General features: G+C 45.3%; 1 protein-coding gene across 23 annotated transcripts in view; it reads right to left on the bottom strand.

Annotated features, from left to right (window-relative positions):
* Positions 1–17,454, bottom strand: part of PPFIBP2 (PPFIB scaffold protein 2) — a 1,093,831-nt gene that overhangs the window by 733,515 nt on the left and 342,862 nt on the right. For all 23 annotated transcript variants that reach the window (XM_086955895.1, XM_086955898.1, XM_086955897.1 and 20 more), the window contains one exon: positions 3,673–3,772. In XM_086955895.1, the coding sequence (XP_086812021.1) occupies positions 3,673–3,736 (64 nt within the window). In that variant the 5' untranslated portion in view covers positions 3,737–3,772. The remainder of the gene's footprint in view (positions 1–3,672; positions 3,773–17,454) is intronic.

Raw genomic sequence — 17,454 nt, 5'->3', positions numbered from 1 at the left:
GGTTGCGTTATGTATAAGTTTAGGGCAACAGTTGCTTCAGGGTTAGATGCATGGGGAGTTGGGCAGTTGAAGGGAAAGGGAGTTACATTTGTTTGTATTGGTTTTCTTCTACAGCTTTTCAGTCACAGACACCACAATCTCTTGCCCACTTTGTCTGGTCCTATTGGTGCCTGTGGTTTGAAGCACCAGAACTCTGACGGAGCACTAACGTGCCTGCCCAGTAGCAGTTTCCACCTATCGGGCCTGCTGCTTGAATGACAGAAGTCCAGGTCATGTCCTAGAATGTAAAGAGTCTACTGGACCGCATCGAGCATACCGTAGTTCTCTGGTACACCAATCGGTTCACCCCTGCTGTACAGATGTTGCAGGAGACCCACTTAATGGGGGACACAGCCCATTTCTATAAAAGGAGGTATGAATGATAAACCGGGGTTTATCATTCAGGGTTTCCTCAAATGTCTTGGGGCACTGCCATTCAGCAATTGAAAAGGTTTCCCTTGGCTGTGACCAACACACACTTAGATCCCTATAGGATGGTCATCAAGATTGAGAGTCTGTTTGAAGGTAGGCACTATAATGTCAGCCTATGACCCGAATTTGTTGCTCTCCCTCACACTGTGCTCCTTGACCAAACCCCTGCAGTTTTCCACAGGGCACCACCAATATTGGAATGGATTTTAATGCAGTATCCCACCCAGATATTGATTCTTCTGGCAATCCATGGCCAGGGCAGAGGGCCAAGTCCCATCGGCTCCACGCCTGGATGAACTATCTCGGGCTCTGTGACGCGTGGAGAGCATGGCACTACTTGGATTCTGTGTACACTCACACTTCTGCGTCCAACAACACAGCATAGCATATTGACTTCCTACTACTCCTGGCAACAGATGCCCTGCAGCTGTCCAGGGTTGACACCTTACAAGAGGGATATCTGTTCACACACTATTCATTCTATGGTTGAGGTTCTCAGAGCCAGCTAAACAACCTTTGTGGTGCTTGAACGCCTGGTACTTAGTCGCCCCAAACTGCTATGAATATATAGAATCCGAGCACCAATCCCACTTTGAGACTAACCGGGGATCTGTGACTTTGGTGGACACCCTCTGGGTGGCCTGCAAACCCATAATTAGATGGCTAGTGAAAGGGTATATTCGGAGCAAGGAGAGAGAGAGAGAAGCTGGCTCAAATCATTGCCTTAGATACCTACATCCTCGCCTTTGAACGTCAGGCCCTCCACAGGCCTAGACAGATTTTACCAGCCGCCTGGCAATGGAAAGGACATTGTTGAAACAAATCTGATTAAAAAAGGCCCAACAGTGTTGGACGTCAACAACCCAGTAGGTGTACGAGCATGGAGACAAGTCCAGGAATCTGCTTTACTAGCTGACCACCAGGGAGATGACTTCCAGAGTGGTCCCCTGAGTCGCTGCCACTGAATGATGCCACAGCGCATGCATTCCTGCTATAGATTCAGTGTTTGCTGATTACTACAGAGAGCTGTATGCCAATAGACCAAGACCCCATGCTCCTGACTAAAGTCTACCTGCCATAGATCCCCTAAGCACTCGCCCATGAGTTGGACCAGCTGATCACAGTTGAAGAAACTGAAGAAACTGATGCAGCTCGGTCAAATATGCCCTCTGGTTAGACTCTGGACCCAGATGGCTTGCCCATTGAATACTACCATGCATTCTCTAGTATGCTGGCCCCCCAACTGCTGGCCTGTACACAAAGGGCCTGGGGACAGGGGATTTTCCCCCGGAGCTGCACACCGCCAAAATAGTGACAATTCCTAAAGCGAGCTAACCACGGAACCACTGTGCCTCACATAGACCATCTCTCCCATTAATTCCGACATTAAAATATCTGCAAAGGTCCCGGCCAATTAGGTACAATGGACTCTGCTCTACCTTATCCACCCTGAACAGTGTGGCTTGATGTTAGCCTGCAGCCCCTGACACTGCATACGCATAGTCCAGATGGCCCTTTCCCAAAAGCACCGCCTTTAACACCCTTTGGCCATACTTTTAATACATTTTTAGAAGGTCTTTGTGGTCCTTTCTAAGTACTGTTTTAGAGCCTTCTGAGCTGGGGACTCATTAAGCATTTGTATTCTTGCCCACTGGTACAGGTTCAGATAAATTGGACCCTTTCCTCAACCTTTCCTATCTGAAGAGTCACCCGACAAGCGTCCGCCTCTTCCCCTTCTCTTTGCTTTGGCAATTGAACCGTGGCCCCTTCCAGAGGTCATGTGAGTGGTTTTCTCAGTTCGAGGGTGGCGCTCTGATTCACAGGATGGGAATACAAACTCACGGGCATGACACCTCTTTGGCAGGAGACAGGATTGAACCCCTCAAAAGGGGCTGGCTAGGTTCGCCAAATGTGACAGAATTGGAATTACCCTTATTGGGATGTGTGGACAGGAAATTGTATTTAATTGTTTCAAGAAATAAAGGAAAAATATCCACTCTCCCACACCTAATTTCACAAGTACATACCATTGTGACACGCTCTCACATCGCACATCCCCACAAGGACAATCCCCATTCCTGATATTGCCCCCTTAAGCCTAAACGGCCCCCACAACGCTAAGGATGGCTGGCCTCCACCTTGGGGGTGCCCAGGAGTGGATCCCTCACAGGGAAAGCCAGGATGGGTTCCACAGCTGTATTCGTACAAGCGCCTTGAGACCCTTGCGGGTGAGTAGTGCGCTATACAAGTATCAATTTACATTTACAAACCGTTGACTGCTTAGCTCATTAGAGGCTCAATCTCACAGATCTACCAATCCCTGTTCCTTAACGCCCGAACCAGTGCAGAAACTGAAGTGTGAGGCGTGGATGGGTGAACTTGAGGATGCAGACTGGAGAGAGGTCCTGATGGCCCCTTGGGAACTCACCATCTCCACGCACCTCAAACTGGTCCAGTTTAACTACACCGTTGGTGAACGAGCGCTATAAAAGTTCTTATTAACATAACATGGGATGTTCCTGTGCTGTGCTGTCAGGGTTCTGGCGACAGAGAGGGCGTGAACTCTCATTGGTCGTGGACAGACCAATAGAACGCTCACCCACAACTGCTCTCCTGGGCCTCCTAGAGGGGATGGGGGGGGGACCAACACTGTAATATGTATTTATCGGGGTTGCCTCACTGATTGCCAAACGAGACACTGCCCGGAAATGGAACGCCAAGAACACTCTTTCACTGACCAAGTGACAGGCAGGGCTGGACTGGTGTGCCAGCAGGATCAGCCCATTTATGCCGCCAGAGACTACCACAGAAGCATGGGCAGATTTGGGGTAAATGGTGGAAGTATTATGGTTTGGGCTCGGATGATTGTTCAAGATGATCTAGCGACAAAAAGTGTTGTCTTTGAAACAATAGTTGTGACTGTACTATCATTGTGTTCGAGGTTAAAAACAACACAATTTGGTTATAAAAAAAATGCTATAATGTTTACCAATGTAATCAATGTTGTATCAGATTTGCCATACCTACTGAAAGCGGGATAAAAAACACATGTAAACTACTACTACATTGCATATGTTGGCATGTGTGTGATTTTTTTTGTGTTGATCAAATTAACGTCTTAAAAATAGAAGCAACAAACACCATAGGTACAGAAAAACATTTAATCTGAAAATAAAAAATATTGAAAATAAAACAGCTTACCTGCTATGATGTCATCCATTTGCTCGAGGGCTGCTTCAAGCATGTAACTAGCATCAGAAGCCATGATGTGAGTTTGACTTTTGTCAAGCCTATAAGGCACCTATTTTGTAAAAAGAAAAAAAATTACATTGCTGTGTTATCTTTCAACAGTGTAATTTAAACAAAATGCAAATGTGTTTTTATTTACAACGTAATGCTCTATGTATTAATGTTTACGCTCAAAAGCATGGGCTGCACCTTGATAATTTTGCCCTTGATGAATTAGTCCCAAAATTAATTTGTCATTTTCATATTACGAATTACATGTCACAATATGTTTTTTAATAGATCCTTTGTTAACAATATTCTTAGACACATAAACTCAGCCAGCATTCATTTCAATGGTCACTGGCTAACATGAGTCTTGTACTATCACACAGACAGTGATATAACCTGTTACAATTTGCAAAGCCCTTTGTATCCTGACATTTCCTGAAATTTTCAGGTATGTTCGATCAACTTATGGGGCTTATTCTCTGACTATAGACTATAGAATAAATGCTAGCATATCATTACTAACGCACATTATTGCCTTAATGTTTTCATCTTAAAAAGCAATTCAAGTTAAGAGTTTCTTTTTTGTTTCTAACTTAGTCAAAACGCTGCACAAGGAGATTATTTAGAAAGGACAGCTGCTACACTTCTTACTCAGTTCCAAGAGTAAAAACAATAACAACATTGGCAAAACCAATAGGTTGTGCCTTCTTAATGTGAGTGCTAAGAGACTGATTCAGAAATGCTGGTTTGTAAAGTATTGTCTAACAGGGAAAGAAAATAATATTTCACAATACTAGAGGAAAAGCAAAGACATCTCAAGGTATCTGAAAAATGAACATTGAATTCAATATTTTCAATCTTTATAAATGGCATGGTTTAATTTTTCCAGAACAAAGTTTTATTCAAGTACTGACATAATACAGAGTAAAGAAACATCTTCCCGCATCACCACGCAGGACCAATGAGCATAAGCATGAAAAGGGTATACACTCAGTACAAGCAATAATGTATTAATCCCCCGGCCCCCCCGACCCCCAAACTCCCTACCCCCCCTCCCAGCCCCACCCCGCCCCCCACACAGCGTCCGTTAATCGTAAGGCATAAAGCATGATAATGTCAAGTGCGTGCACTCCCTGTCGCACAGGAAACAGCTGTTAAAGATCCTCTCCAGTGTCCTGGGCCATCGGTGGTTCCAGCCACAGTCCCCTATAATCCGCCCACCTCTTCCATATCTTGAAATGTTTCCTGGGGCAACCCCTGGCCTCGAAGATCGGGCGTTCGAGTACCATGCAAAAATCCAATCCCCGCCTCCAGACTTCCAATAGTGGGGCCCTGGGATCCTTCGCATGGTTTAATTTTTGATACAAAAATATGATGAGTGTGCACAACCTATGTATCCGTTACAGAAATCAAATTATCCTCCTCTTGCTTCGTGCCCATCCCAATGCATTACGGGCACTCGGCCCTTCGTCAGGGGTCAATTCCATGATACAAAACAAATAATGTACATTGAGGAAACCATCCTATTGTAAATTTTTCGCTGTAGAAACATCTCATAGTGCTATCTTGTGGTGACCGGTAATGATATGCGTGTGTGTAGCGTGGCCACGCTACACAGGCGCATGTCATTACCTGACGAAGGGCCGAGTGCCCGAAATGCATTGGGATGGGCACAAAGCGAGAGGAGGATAATTACGATTTATAACAGTTTGCTTGGATTTATTGCCATTAATGCAATCTAAAGATATTATAATTTTGGAGAAACTCATTAAATATTCAACCATATACTTTGGATGATTCTTCTTTTTGAATGAATAACAGAGAAATACCCTCTGCAGGGTCCAGATCGTGCCTAGGTGACGAACCCTATTCAGGGTGCGCTACTTCATGGTTTATTTTTTTCACATTTTAAGCAGGCGTGAGTATAGCAGCCATGGTTTTTCCATTTGGGTGTTCGGACTCTGCCCTTCCCGAATTTGTAGCCCTAAAGCTAACATTTCCAATCACAGTCTGTCATGTCATGGTTTTTTACCATGAATTGTTCACACGTGGCATCCCCCTCATCCTTGGAAGCAGGGACTCATGGCGGCCCTGGGCAGGGAGCGTAGGTAGGGGGCCCCGGAAGAGGGGGCCTGGGCAGGGCGGAGCACGGAGGCCAGTGAAGAGGGGGGGGGGGGGATCAGAGCCGGAGCCGCCAAATCCCTGCCAGGGGCCACCAAGCAAATATGTATCCATCCTCAGAGGATTATTATATTAATGATATATATTGTTGCGGTGGCCCCTGGTGTTTGGTGGCCCTGTGCAGGTGCACAGCTTGCACATGCCTAAGGCCGCCCCTGTTGGAAGTGGTTAGGAAGGAATGCACTTCAAAACAGCCCCAACGCATGTGCTTCTCTAAGGCATTAACACAGTGGCAGCATGAGATAGAACTTACCTTTGAACAGCACATGCTACTAAGTGAGCAGAGCTGGTGGGGGGTCGGGGGGGGGGGCGTTAAGTTCTGCCACCCTGATATATTGCAGCCCCTGACCATTTCTATGCATAGTCCATCTGATGCCTTGGTATTATGTCAATCTTCTCTGGCAGACCCCACATTTTCTCCGTTATCACATGCCTGAGTGATGTCACCGGGTGGCCTCGACCCTTAAGTTCGAGGCCTATCATGACTGTGAGACCCGGCTCCCATAGCGCAGTTTACAGTTTTCAAGCTGCAGATGCAGTGGCACAGTACGAACATGAAATCATTCTAACAGCGAGGGATCTGGAGCTGTAAGACATCAGAATGCAGCAGAAATTCGTATTTGTTTTCACAGTTTGTGTAGAAAATTGAAACTTGGTGTGGAGGAGTACTTAAAAAAAACAAAATTTGCATTCAGCCAATCCCAAGACACTGCTAAATGCCAATACTGGATTTTCAATGGAAATGTCCGCTTTATTTCTTTTAATTCAGGGGCATGCCAAAGATGAATTTTGAAGGGAAGTAGTTGCATGCTTGTTCCATGCCGGAAAAGACAAATCGGAAAAGGGTAGACATTTCCCCTATCAGTTAAAAAAAAAAAAACATTCAAAAACAGATTCTCGGACGGTCTGCTTAGGTTTCATTTCTCGAAAAGGGCCAAGTTAAACAAACAGCTGAAGATTCAGTTGCCATTCCCACCAAATTATTCACAAAAGTTTTATTGTGAAATGCAAATATGGGCCTTTGCTTCAAAAAGATCCTTATATTGAAATATGAAGCAAAACAAAAAACTATGAACAATAATGGTATTGGAGACCCAAGACTGGGGTTCTTAAATTCTGCATTGAAACGTGATTTAATCTTATTAATTGCAGATATGTCTTCTTTTTACCCTCTCCCCATTCTCAGTACAATGTCTAGAACTGGCTTACTTTTCTCCCTTGCGCCCCTGTCTTATCCTAGAGTCTCTCCCAAATGTATCTCATTCTTCGTCCTGGTTTCCTGTCCACATTTTTTCTCCCCAAGGATACGTTTGTAACCTCCTTGATTTGTTATCTCTGTCCCTCGCATCTTTCCTCCTTTCCCTTACATTGTACCTTCTTTTACCTAGTCTTCCCCCTACTAATACTGTTACAATCTGCCCTCTCTTTTATCCATGTAGCATCCTGTTTACCTTACCTCCTCTATACAACTTCTCACTTTCCAGCCTATCTTCCTCTGTGATTCCTACCCTGCCAAGTGGTGCCTTCAAGTCCTGGACCCTTGAAAGTGGGCCCAAGATGCTCTGCCAGCCCATCTGTGGATCAAGCAGAACTGATGCATCTCCTCTACTGCACAGCGCAACCCTGAGTAGAACTGAAGTATTGTCTCTGTTGCATTGATTTTCCTGTCGCAAGGAGTTCACATCGCTCTCCCATCCCTGACACATTCCCTCACATTGCAATTCTCTCATCAACAGTAGCCTCGATGACTGCTCTGCACCGCAAGCCCCACAGCTTCTTCAGAACTAGCCGCTGTGCAATGCATCCTTGATGCAGGACTTTGCATTGCAAGCCCCCTGTCAAATGTCTCTTCTACTACGAGCCAGAACCTTACATCAGAGCCTTCGAACTACTCAAATCCGACAATGCGCGACCCATCTCCGAGCCGGACCTCGCATCAATTCTGTTGCATGAAGCATCCCCGACACCGGACTCTGCAACTCTTCGCAACCAGGGTTTAAGGTACCCTTGTTCAGCTGCATAACTGGATCCCTGTAGCCAGCCCATATTCTATTGTGGTTGGCCTGAACTTGTGACTTTATCCTAGTCTAGCGTTACCAGTTATCCACAGTTAGCTCTTTGGTGCTATTTTCACTGAAATCTTTAAACTTGCATATCTCCGGAATACGGATTGGATTTATCGTTTTGGTCTGGATTTATTTATTAAAATGTACTCTTTTTCGAAATTGGTGTTGGATTTTTCTTGTGTTATGCTTTCACTTTATTACTGTTTGAAGTGCTGGATAAATAATTTACAGATTGCCTCCAAGTTATGCCCCTCCTCAACCAGCAACCCAATTTCTTATAAAATCCATCAGAAGAAACAGAAGTTCATGAATGTAAATACTTCATTTGTTTTCAGTTTTCGGGTTCTGTGGAGCAAATACAGTGGTAGTAAAAGCAACTATTTTCTAGCAAAAGTACATCAAAAGATGTACATTTGCTGTGCTTCTAACAGTACAACAAAGAATGGCCCATACTTAACTGTTATGTTATCTGAGGATACAATACAGTTGCACATTATGTATCAAACATTAAGTTCACAAAGATGCAGACTTACTGCCCTGCCTTCAGCAAAAGCATAGTAAAATTAAAGAAGTAGGAAGTGGATTTGGCCTTTTGGCGAGAGTTACTGACTTTGGAAGTGTGGAATCAAATTAGAGTCTGGTGTTAGTTCAATATCCTGTGATTCTGGGCAAATCACCTAATCTCCCCGTGCTTAAAATTGAATGTGCCCTTATGTAAAGAAACTGGTGTTCATGTAAAGCACTCCAATACCTTTGAGTCAATGTTGCACTCCATAAAATAGAGTGGAGTAGTGTGGCATTGAGTTGAATAGAGGAGAGTAGAGTGGAACAGATTGGAGTAGCATAGAGGGGAGTGGTGTGGAGTACAGTGGCATGTCATTAGGGGGAGTATAGTGGCCTAGAATGGAGTGTCGTAGAGTAGCATAGAGCGTCGTAGAGTGTTGTAGAGGGCCATACAGTGGAGGGGAGCAGACAGTCAGAGAGTGGAGGGGCATAGAGTGTCAGAGTGGAGAGGCGTGGAGGGGCATTTAGTGGAGGGGCGTTTAGTGTTGTTGAATGGAGTGCTGTAGGGTGGAGGAGTGTATATTGTCAGAGTGGAAGGGTGTAGAAAGGTGGGGCATAGAGTGGCATGGAGGAGCATAGTGTAATATTGCATAAAGTGGCGTAGAGTGTTGTACAGTGGTGTGGCGTATAGTGTCGTAGAGTGGCATAGTATGTTGTGGAGTGGCATAGTGTGTTGTGGAGTGGCATAGAGTGTGCGGAGTGGCATTGGGTGTTATAGAGTGGAGTGTCATTGACTGGCATAGTGTGTTGCAGAGTGAAGTGGCATAGTGTGTTGTAGAGTGGCATAGTGTTGTAGAGTGGCATAATGTTACCAAGTGGCATAGTGTTATCGAGTGGCACAGTGACCGAGTGGAGTGTTGTAGAGTAGAGTGTTATGGAGTGGAGTGCTGCAAAGTGTAAACATTTTGTAGAGTGGAGTGTTGTAGACTGGAGTGCCATAGAGTGTCGCAGAGTGGAGTGTCAGAATGGACTGATGTAGAGTAGGATGATGTAGAGTAGGAAGAAGTAGAGTAGGATGAAGTAGCGTAGGAAGGAGTAGAGTGTTGTAAAATGAAGTGGCATAGTGTGAAGTGGTACTCACTTTGCAGCATTCCAATGATCCTGCGCCCAATCAATCATCATTTATTTTATATTCTCATTTCTAGTCAATTACTTTGAATATTTATGTCTACAGTTCCTCGCTCTGTTAACCACAAAACAAACAGCGAATCAGCTTTAACCGTATTCTGCTCTAGACATGTGCTATCTATATGAGTCCAACATGTGCCCCAGATCTGTCCTGGGAATGTTGAGGGAAATCTCACCAAGTGTGACTGAAAAAAACGTAATGTACCAGTATGAACATACAAATAAACCCGCAGTCGCTCCTTTTTGACCCTTCCAACTTCTAAATTGTCCAAACTAGAAGAGGTTTCCGATCAAAACTTTGTGTAACTTTCCATTTTAGCAATTAATCGTAACAGGTTTTGAGATATAGACAATGAAATACCAGTGTATGGGAAGTTTAAATTATATAGGACCACTCGTTTGATCCCACTATTTTCCTTCATATTCCTAGATTACATAAGCCTTTGGAAAAGGTTTGTATTTATTGACATGTGCAGCAATCTTCATTGTTTGACTAAGCCAGAATAGTGTAGTTACCCAACTATATAACGTTATTAATTATCCATATGTGGTGTGTTTCACCAGAAGGGTGAACTTATGGTAAAATAGGAGAATTCCAGTTAATACGTAATTTTAGGAATTGAAATATGTTTTCTGCACAAGACACATCTGCTCATAACGTGTTATCAAATATGCTGGGTTGAAATAGATGTGCCTTTATTTCATACATGTGCATTTTACCAATGGCCCGCATGAAGTTACTCTTCTCAAAAGCTACAATCCATTTCTCTCAATCTATCACACAATAACCAGGCTCAGAGTATTCCTAAACCTTGTAAATTTGGGAGAAAATGTCGCAGACAAACCAGGAATAAGTAAGGGTAATTAAAATAGGGGCACAATTTAGTCTGATGTTTTGCAATGTTAAATGGTATTTGAAATGTTTTGATTAATCAGATTCTCATTTCTACGAACAATAAGAACACCCACTGTGTCATCGCGGACAATGCTCCTACCCTCTTTGATCCATCTTCACTTCTGACTGAATTCACTGCTCCCTAACCACGGACCCATCCTACCCCTATTGATAGGGCAACCAATGTTGCTAAATAAGTCACTCTATACCATTAGAATCGCAACAAACTCTCAGTACACATTAGACCCTCTCGGTACTCGTAGCATCTCAAGTCTCATTCCATTAGCACTTCCCAGATAGGCTTAATGGCACACTTAAAGCATCCTATGAATTACTCCCTCTTTTGCCCCCTTGCTCATTCAGCCTCCCACCCCAATCATAGATGGATGGAAAACATTTAGATAGTGCACACTATATTTGCGTCTCATCGAAAGCCCTCATCCTTCCACTCTGATCCAACATTTGTGTCGATCCATGTAAATGAACACATTTCTATACACCTTATATCTAAAAGACATGTCTTAAACATTCTCAAAACTGAGCCCATTGCACAAAATTCATGGATTTTCTGGCCTTGATCTAATCACCCAGATCCTAAACCCAGCAACTTACACACCACCTCCAATCACTCAGACTTGTGACTATAAGTCAATCCTCACTCCTGGTTGTCAACTTTGCAACCACTGTGACCTCTAAGATCCTTGTGAGAAATGTCTGCCTTGCCACGATTTGTCCTCCCCCTTTCATACTCACAACCCATGCTCACTGTGCCAGGATCCATCATGGCCTCATCGGATGTCCCACTCCCTTGTGTAACATACATGCACCAATGACGTTGGCGCTATAAAATTTGTTAACGCGGAATGGAAGATGATGCTCAAACATGGACAAATGTAAATTACTCCCCTTCTAGCGCTCAATAAGATATTAAGTAGAACATTTAGAAAAAGGTTAGTGGTTGTCAGTATCAGCCTTAAGTTATAGTCAACTGACCAGCATTACAGCCATTTGTAGCACTGCACAGATCACAGACATATCTTCTAATGGTAATTCGAAAACCAGCAATATATAAGGGAACATTAAATAGTAAAGAGACAAAATTGTTTATTTTTCAAAGTAAACAAGCAACAGATTTTACTGAAACGGTTTCCTACTGAAAACAACTAAACAGTCTCAAAATGCTAAAGTACTAGCATTCGACAGCATGGGGAACATTTGCATAATTACCTCTTACTAGTCATGTGAACTGTACTTGTGCTAAGGCTTTATATAGTCACTTCACATGATGGCAGCGCAATGAACTACCATTTTAGTGGCGCTAATTATACCCCCGCATTTAGCATGACAGAGGCAAGCTTTCTGGCAAAAACAATAGAGTACTGAATAAATCCCTTCTGTGAGAATACGGGCATGTGCTAGAATTGTATTACTTTTCTCAAAATATTTAAAAATGTTTCGTCTTCCAGTAAGATGATCCATGCATAATTTTTATGTTGGGTAAAGCTACAAAGTAGGTGCACTTCACTGAACAAAAATGAAGTTCGCAATAACACTGGATTTTTGTTCAACTTTCAGCGCACCCACTGTAAAATTAAAATAACAGCACCAATACCGTTCTCCCACACCTTTTGCGCATTCTAAAGCAACCAGACCTTTTGCTCACTTGGAAGAGGTAACGACCGTGCACATTTTTTATGTATTGTCTGTAACAATAGCAATCACTTCACACATAACCCAACATATGCTCCATATATACGGATAATGAATTGCAAATGCAATTGTATCACCTGGAAACACGAGGAGGAGAACTTCAAATTATTGCCAAAACTATCTACTGGAAGGATAAAATAAAAAATAAATGGGAAGTGGTCCATAGCCCCTCAAAAACGCATATTTCTCAACTCAGATCAGAAGCACTGGGGCTGGCCGGGGGATGGCATTAAAGACTTTGCCTCGCTGACTTTAGCTCCCATTTACATCTCGCCCGTGTCCTCTGCCACCCAACCACCACCCTCAGCACACCATGGCCTTCTACACCCATTCCATATACCTGGGGAGCGGTCACACTCCCTAACTACCCTCAGAGAAATTGTTGCCTCAGCAACATAATAAACAAATATATAGTTTCTTGCATTCCTTCTAGTCCACTGTGGGCAGAACTCTATTTTACTCCTGGAATATAAAATCAATTCCTGGAACACTGGCACTCTTCCACATCACCCTGCCAGCATCCCCTACAGACGCCATGCTCTGAACCTGAGCACAGAGAGCCAGCGCACTTGTGATAGCAGATCTGTGAGTCGCTCAGCCGGCTCTTCCCTGTCAGCGAGGGGGCTGCTGAGATGTCTGGCTGACTGAGGAGACTGTGGGTAGTAGAACAGTAGAACTACCCATGATTATCCTCCTCCCTCTGGACCCCCACAATCTGCTCCACTAACAGACTAGACAAATGGTTGCCTTCAAACCCTGAATATGGGGAAACTAGTCGCTTGAGCTGGCCAGTACTGCAAAACAACCAAGCCCGGACTGGCCATAGCGGGCACCGGCAATCCCCCGGTGCGCCGCACGGGTGGGGGCCGTTTTTGTTACAGGGCCGTTTAACAAAATCGGCCCTGTAACAAAATCGGCCGAAAACCGGCCCCAGCAAAGAGCTCGGCGGCACCTCCAACCCCCCCCTGTCCCCCGCCCGTAGTGGGGAGGGGGGGGCGGCCAAACACTTTGCCAGGGCTGGTTGTGGTTTCCAGTCCGGCCCTGAAAACAACCAGAGAGGTGTGCACCTTTTTTTGCTCAGATTTCTGTACAATCGTACTAGCTTAACATGTTAGCCTCCCTTACCTCCCCTTCTTTGTTTCCTCTTCCCATTAATGTGAAGCGCTCCGATACCTGTCGGGGTCTTGTTCACGTTATACAGAACTTTTTTAAATTAAAAAAATAAAAATAGCGCATTGCTGTTCTTAAGGCCTCCCAGATGACCAGTCAGAAAGGACAAGTAAGAGGGACCATTTTGGATTCCTTCCTTCAGGACAGACGACCCTGTTGCCTAAATATACTGCTGTTTAGCAATGCTAATGAGTGTCTCAGCTAGTGAGAAATGAGAACTGGTCTGCAACCATACTTCTCAGCTCCAATTAGTTCAGCGCAAATGATAAAAATTGCTTAAGAAAATGGCTTTTTCAGAAATTGTGATTGGCAATCCATAACCAATAAAAACTGGCCTCTGTAGTTCGATCATTCCAATTGGATGGGCAGTTTAGTGCTGAATTCATGTTTGAACGGGATGGCCAGCAAGGTCAGAGCAGTAACCAGCCTACAGTGAGATACAGCGGTGCATTTTTCAATCTGAACAAGAAGCGAACCACAGAACTTGCAAATGTGCTCTTGTGCTCCTCTTACTCCAGGAAATGAAACCTCCTCATGCCTGACCTTTGCCTCTGGCAATGGCTATAAGCATCATTGGAGCGTGTTTGTAATGAACTCTTCTGTTTTTCCTGTTTATATGTTTGTTGGACTTGGCCCTTAAGGCAGGTTCACCCCTAATCTTTTTGCTTTTAATCTGTGATATGCGTGGATGATTTTCTGGTCTGTGCGCACTTTTTCTCTGTGTCCCAGAGTAAAGTGCGTGCATGTAGTTAGGCTGGCCTGCTCTCCCGTAGGGATGCATGGGGAATGTCTGTGTCCCTAGTAATTCCTGATGTGTGGGGAGTGCATGCTCGAATTTGGTATGTGCGTGTTCGTGGGAATGAATGCTTTGCAATGGTGTATGTGGCATGTGTGTGTCATGTGTAGAAATGCCATTTCTAGGACTTGGCATATTACTGTAAAATATGTCTGCAGTGTGATTGGCTGGAGCTGGCTGGTGATCCTGGCTCCAGGAAGGCTGGATGGGTCTGCCCGGTGGTGAGTGCGAGATTAGCATGCTTGATGGCTTGGGAGGAGTGCCCCTGGTCCCTGATGGGCCTGGACTTTCCCCAGACAATGCTGGCTCCACCCCCTGTAGTGCGACTGATGGCCCTAGCCCTGCCAGTGAATAGAGAGGGTGGTTGAGATAAACAGAGTACTTCAGAACCAGCTGCGACTGGTTTCTCCCCACCCTGCACCCTTGAGACAAAGGGTTTTTCTGTATAAGAAGGGGCTGTGTCCCCATACAATTTGTCCTGTCTTTGGTTTCCTTCCAGGATCTTGCCAGAGGGGGCTGCTGCTGCTGCAGGGGCCAAGAGGACCGCCACTTGGCTGTCTCCCTGCCTGGAGACCCAGTGTGCTGGCTCTGGCCCTGCCTTGCCCCTCTGCCTGCCTCCCGACCCTGCTGGAGCTTTGCTGTGCCTGGAGGCACCCTGATTTTGAATTATAGCGCTAGGCGCGCTTTGTTTCCTTGAAGCGCCAAGCGCGCTTCCCTTGGCGCTTGAGAGCGCTGTGCCTTGCTCCCAGAGCGCTTGGCGGTGCCACCCGGCATTGGGACCGATATTGCCGATTTTTGGGCGAGCGAGTGCCCACCTCGCTTTATCTTTCAATTGAAGGCCGGTGCCACCCGGCATTGCCCCGTGGAGATTTTATCGATTGAAGCCGGAGCCCACCCGGCGTTTCCCCGTAATCACCGCCGCAGCCGAGGAGAAGTGAAAGCTGTTGCCGGGCCGCTGCCTAGAGCGACCCGGAAGTACCGCCTCCTGACCCCCAGGGCCGCGCTGCCATTGGCGGCCCCGGCGGTAGTCAGGCGGAGGGGAGAGCGAGACAAGGCCAGGCGGGAGGCGAGAGGAGCAGCCGGCTCCGTCCTCTAGGCTCCCGAGTGGAGGGGAGCCCGCTCGCGGTCCCAGCCGAGCCGCCGAGGAGCCGTCCTGCCACCCAGAGACCCGGTGAGTGCCTGCAAGGGGAGAGGGGCGTCGGGACACATTGTCGGTGTCCGCCCCTCCCCCGTAGCGCGATCTTGCGCGCACTACTGTGTGAAGCCCGAGGGCTTCAGGGGGCATTTGTGTTATCTTTGAGCCCCCCGTGAGGGACTCCAACGAGGCCTACAATATTGAGATTGGAGCCCCGAGGCTCTGAGGGGCCATTCTGTTCTGCGAGCCCAGCGAGGCTCATTGCCCACATCGCATTGAGAGCCCTGAGAGAGGCTCTGGGGCACTTCCATTATTTTAAGAGCGCTGGAGCTCTAATTTGCACATTTTGCTTTGTGAGCCCCCGAGAGGCTCCTTCCCCACTTTGTTCTTGAGCCCTCCTGGCTCCAACGTTGCCCAGTCCGGTTTATCAACTGTCCAGCACTTAGTGGACAGTTGCCACGTTTAGGCTTTGTGTTCTGTGCTGCCTGCGCAGACCTCCCTGACACTGAGACTCAGGGCATTCCGCCCCTTTCGAGGCCAGTTGGCCTGAGGGACAATTGTGAGTGTTGTGCTGTGTGCACCCCGCGCATTGTAATTTCTTGCTATATGATTCTTGCGCATATGTTCTAACCTGCACCTCTGTGTTTATTATCTCATGTGCAATTGTTTATGTCCGCTTACCTTTTCTAAATGTGACCTGATTAGGTATTTCATGTGTATCCCCTTTTGCTAAATGTGACCTGCATAGAGGATTGCTGATGTTTCATTTTATGTTTAGGTTTCCTTCCCTTTGCTAAGAGTGAATTGCTTAGGTGTTGGTATTCCTTCCTTAGGTCCTGATGAGAAGGTCCTAGTTACCTGCGTGATTACCTACAGTGTTTTAGGGTTGCGTAGGAGGTCTTGACTCTGTTCCAGTGATTACTGGATGTGTGTTGCATTTATAATTTTGGTGCTACTCATTATATGTTTACGACATAAGTGTATATCTACCAGTATTATTTTCTGACAAGTGCTTACCCCTGACAGTGGTCCATGTGGCCCTGTCCTGTACATAATTCCCCTTGTAAATTCTGCCCGTGCCCCTGCCACATTGTACAGTTTGCGTGTGTTATCTAATGTGTTTTGTTTATTATAATACAAAGGCTATTTTTTATATATCCTTGTGTGGAGTCTTTCTTTGTGGTGGGCCTTGGGTGTTGTTGCTGGGGTGCGTGCGCAAATACTTAACTCATACCGCCTCCAAGTTTAGCCTAGACTGCTCGCGCCACGTTACCTAGAGGGCGAGTGGGGGTTACCTTGGTGTGTGACTCCCTTGCCCTGACTTTAGAAATGGCGATCCCTGACTGAACTCGACGCGAGTCTTGGCCGGCCAGGGTCCCGTTTCTAACAATGTTGTACTCAACAGATTATCAATGACTAGATCCTTTTTTTAAATCTCCCAAGGATTATCCGTTTGAGCGATTTCACTTTCAGCACATGCCTTCAAAATGGTGGTTAATATGATATGCACATGTTTAGTGTCCTGCCTGGCATAGTTCTTTTCCACAATAGCCATAAACACGGCATTAATCGATCAACTAACTTCCTACATTTGTTTATTTTCACAGAGCTCAAACATAGCAGCCCTAGTTTGTGAAAGTCATTTGGCACCCTTATTTGGCGTGGTTTCCAATTTTGGTTGGCAAAATTTGGTGAGCAGCACTGATCATGAAGTTCAAAGGTGGAGGTACATTTTTTCTCCTACCTCAAATTTCGAGTCTTTGCAAAATACAATGCCAATAAATCTGATCTGCTCAGAGCATATCTGATCATGACAAAAACGCAGGTAGAAGTTACTTACCACTGAAACAGCAGTAGGCAGAGCGAGGAAGGGCTGCAGTGTTAATTTCAATTTAGAATATGAGGGGATTCATTATTTGTACAATTTAACATTTTTATGCATCATTATACTTAGCATTTATATGAGATCTCTAAGAGCCAGCAGCAAGATCATACAAAAATGCCCTAGTCCAGCAATCCTTACATTTTTTTTACCAGATTTCTTTATTTGTGGTTCTAAATAAAATTGAAATCACAGATGGATTGAAAGCAATGGAAAACA

Source organism: Lissotriton vulgaris, chromosome 2_1, assembly GCF_964263255.1.
Source record: "Lissotriton vulgaris chromosome 2_1, aLisVul1.2, whole genome shotgun sequence".
Lineage (NCBI taxonomy): Eukaryota > Metazoa > Chordata > Amphibia > Caudata > Salamandridae > Lissotriton > Lissotriton vulgaris.
Note: the sequence above shows the minus strand (reverse complement) of the source record. Positions and strands in the feature narration are given on the sequence as shown.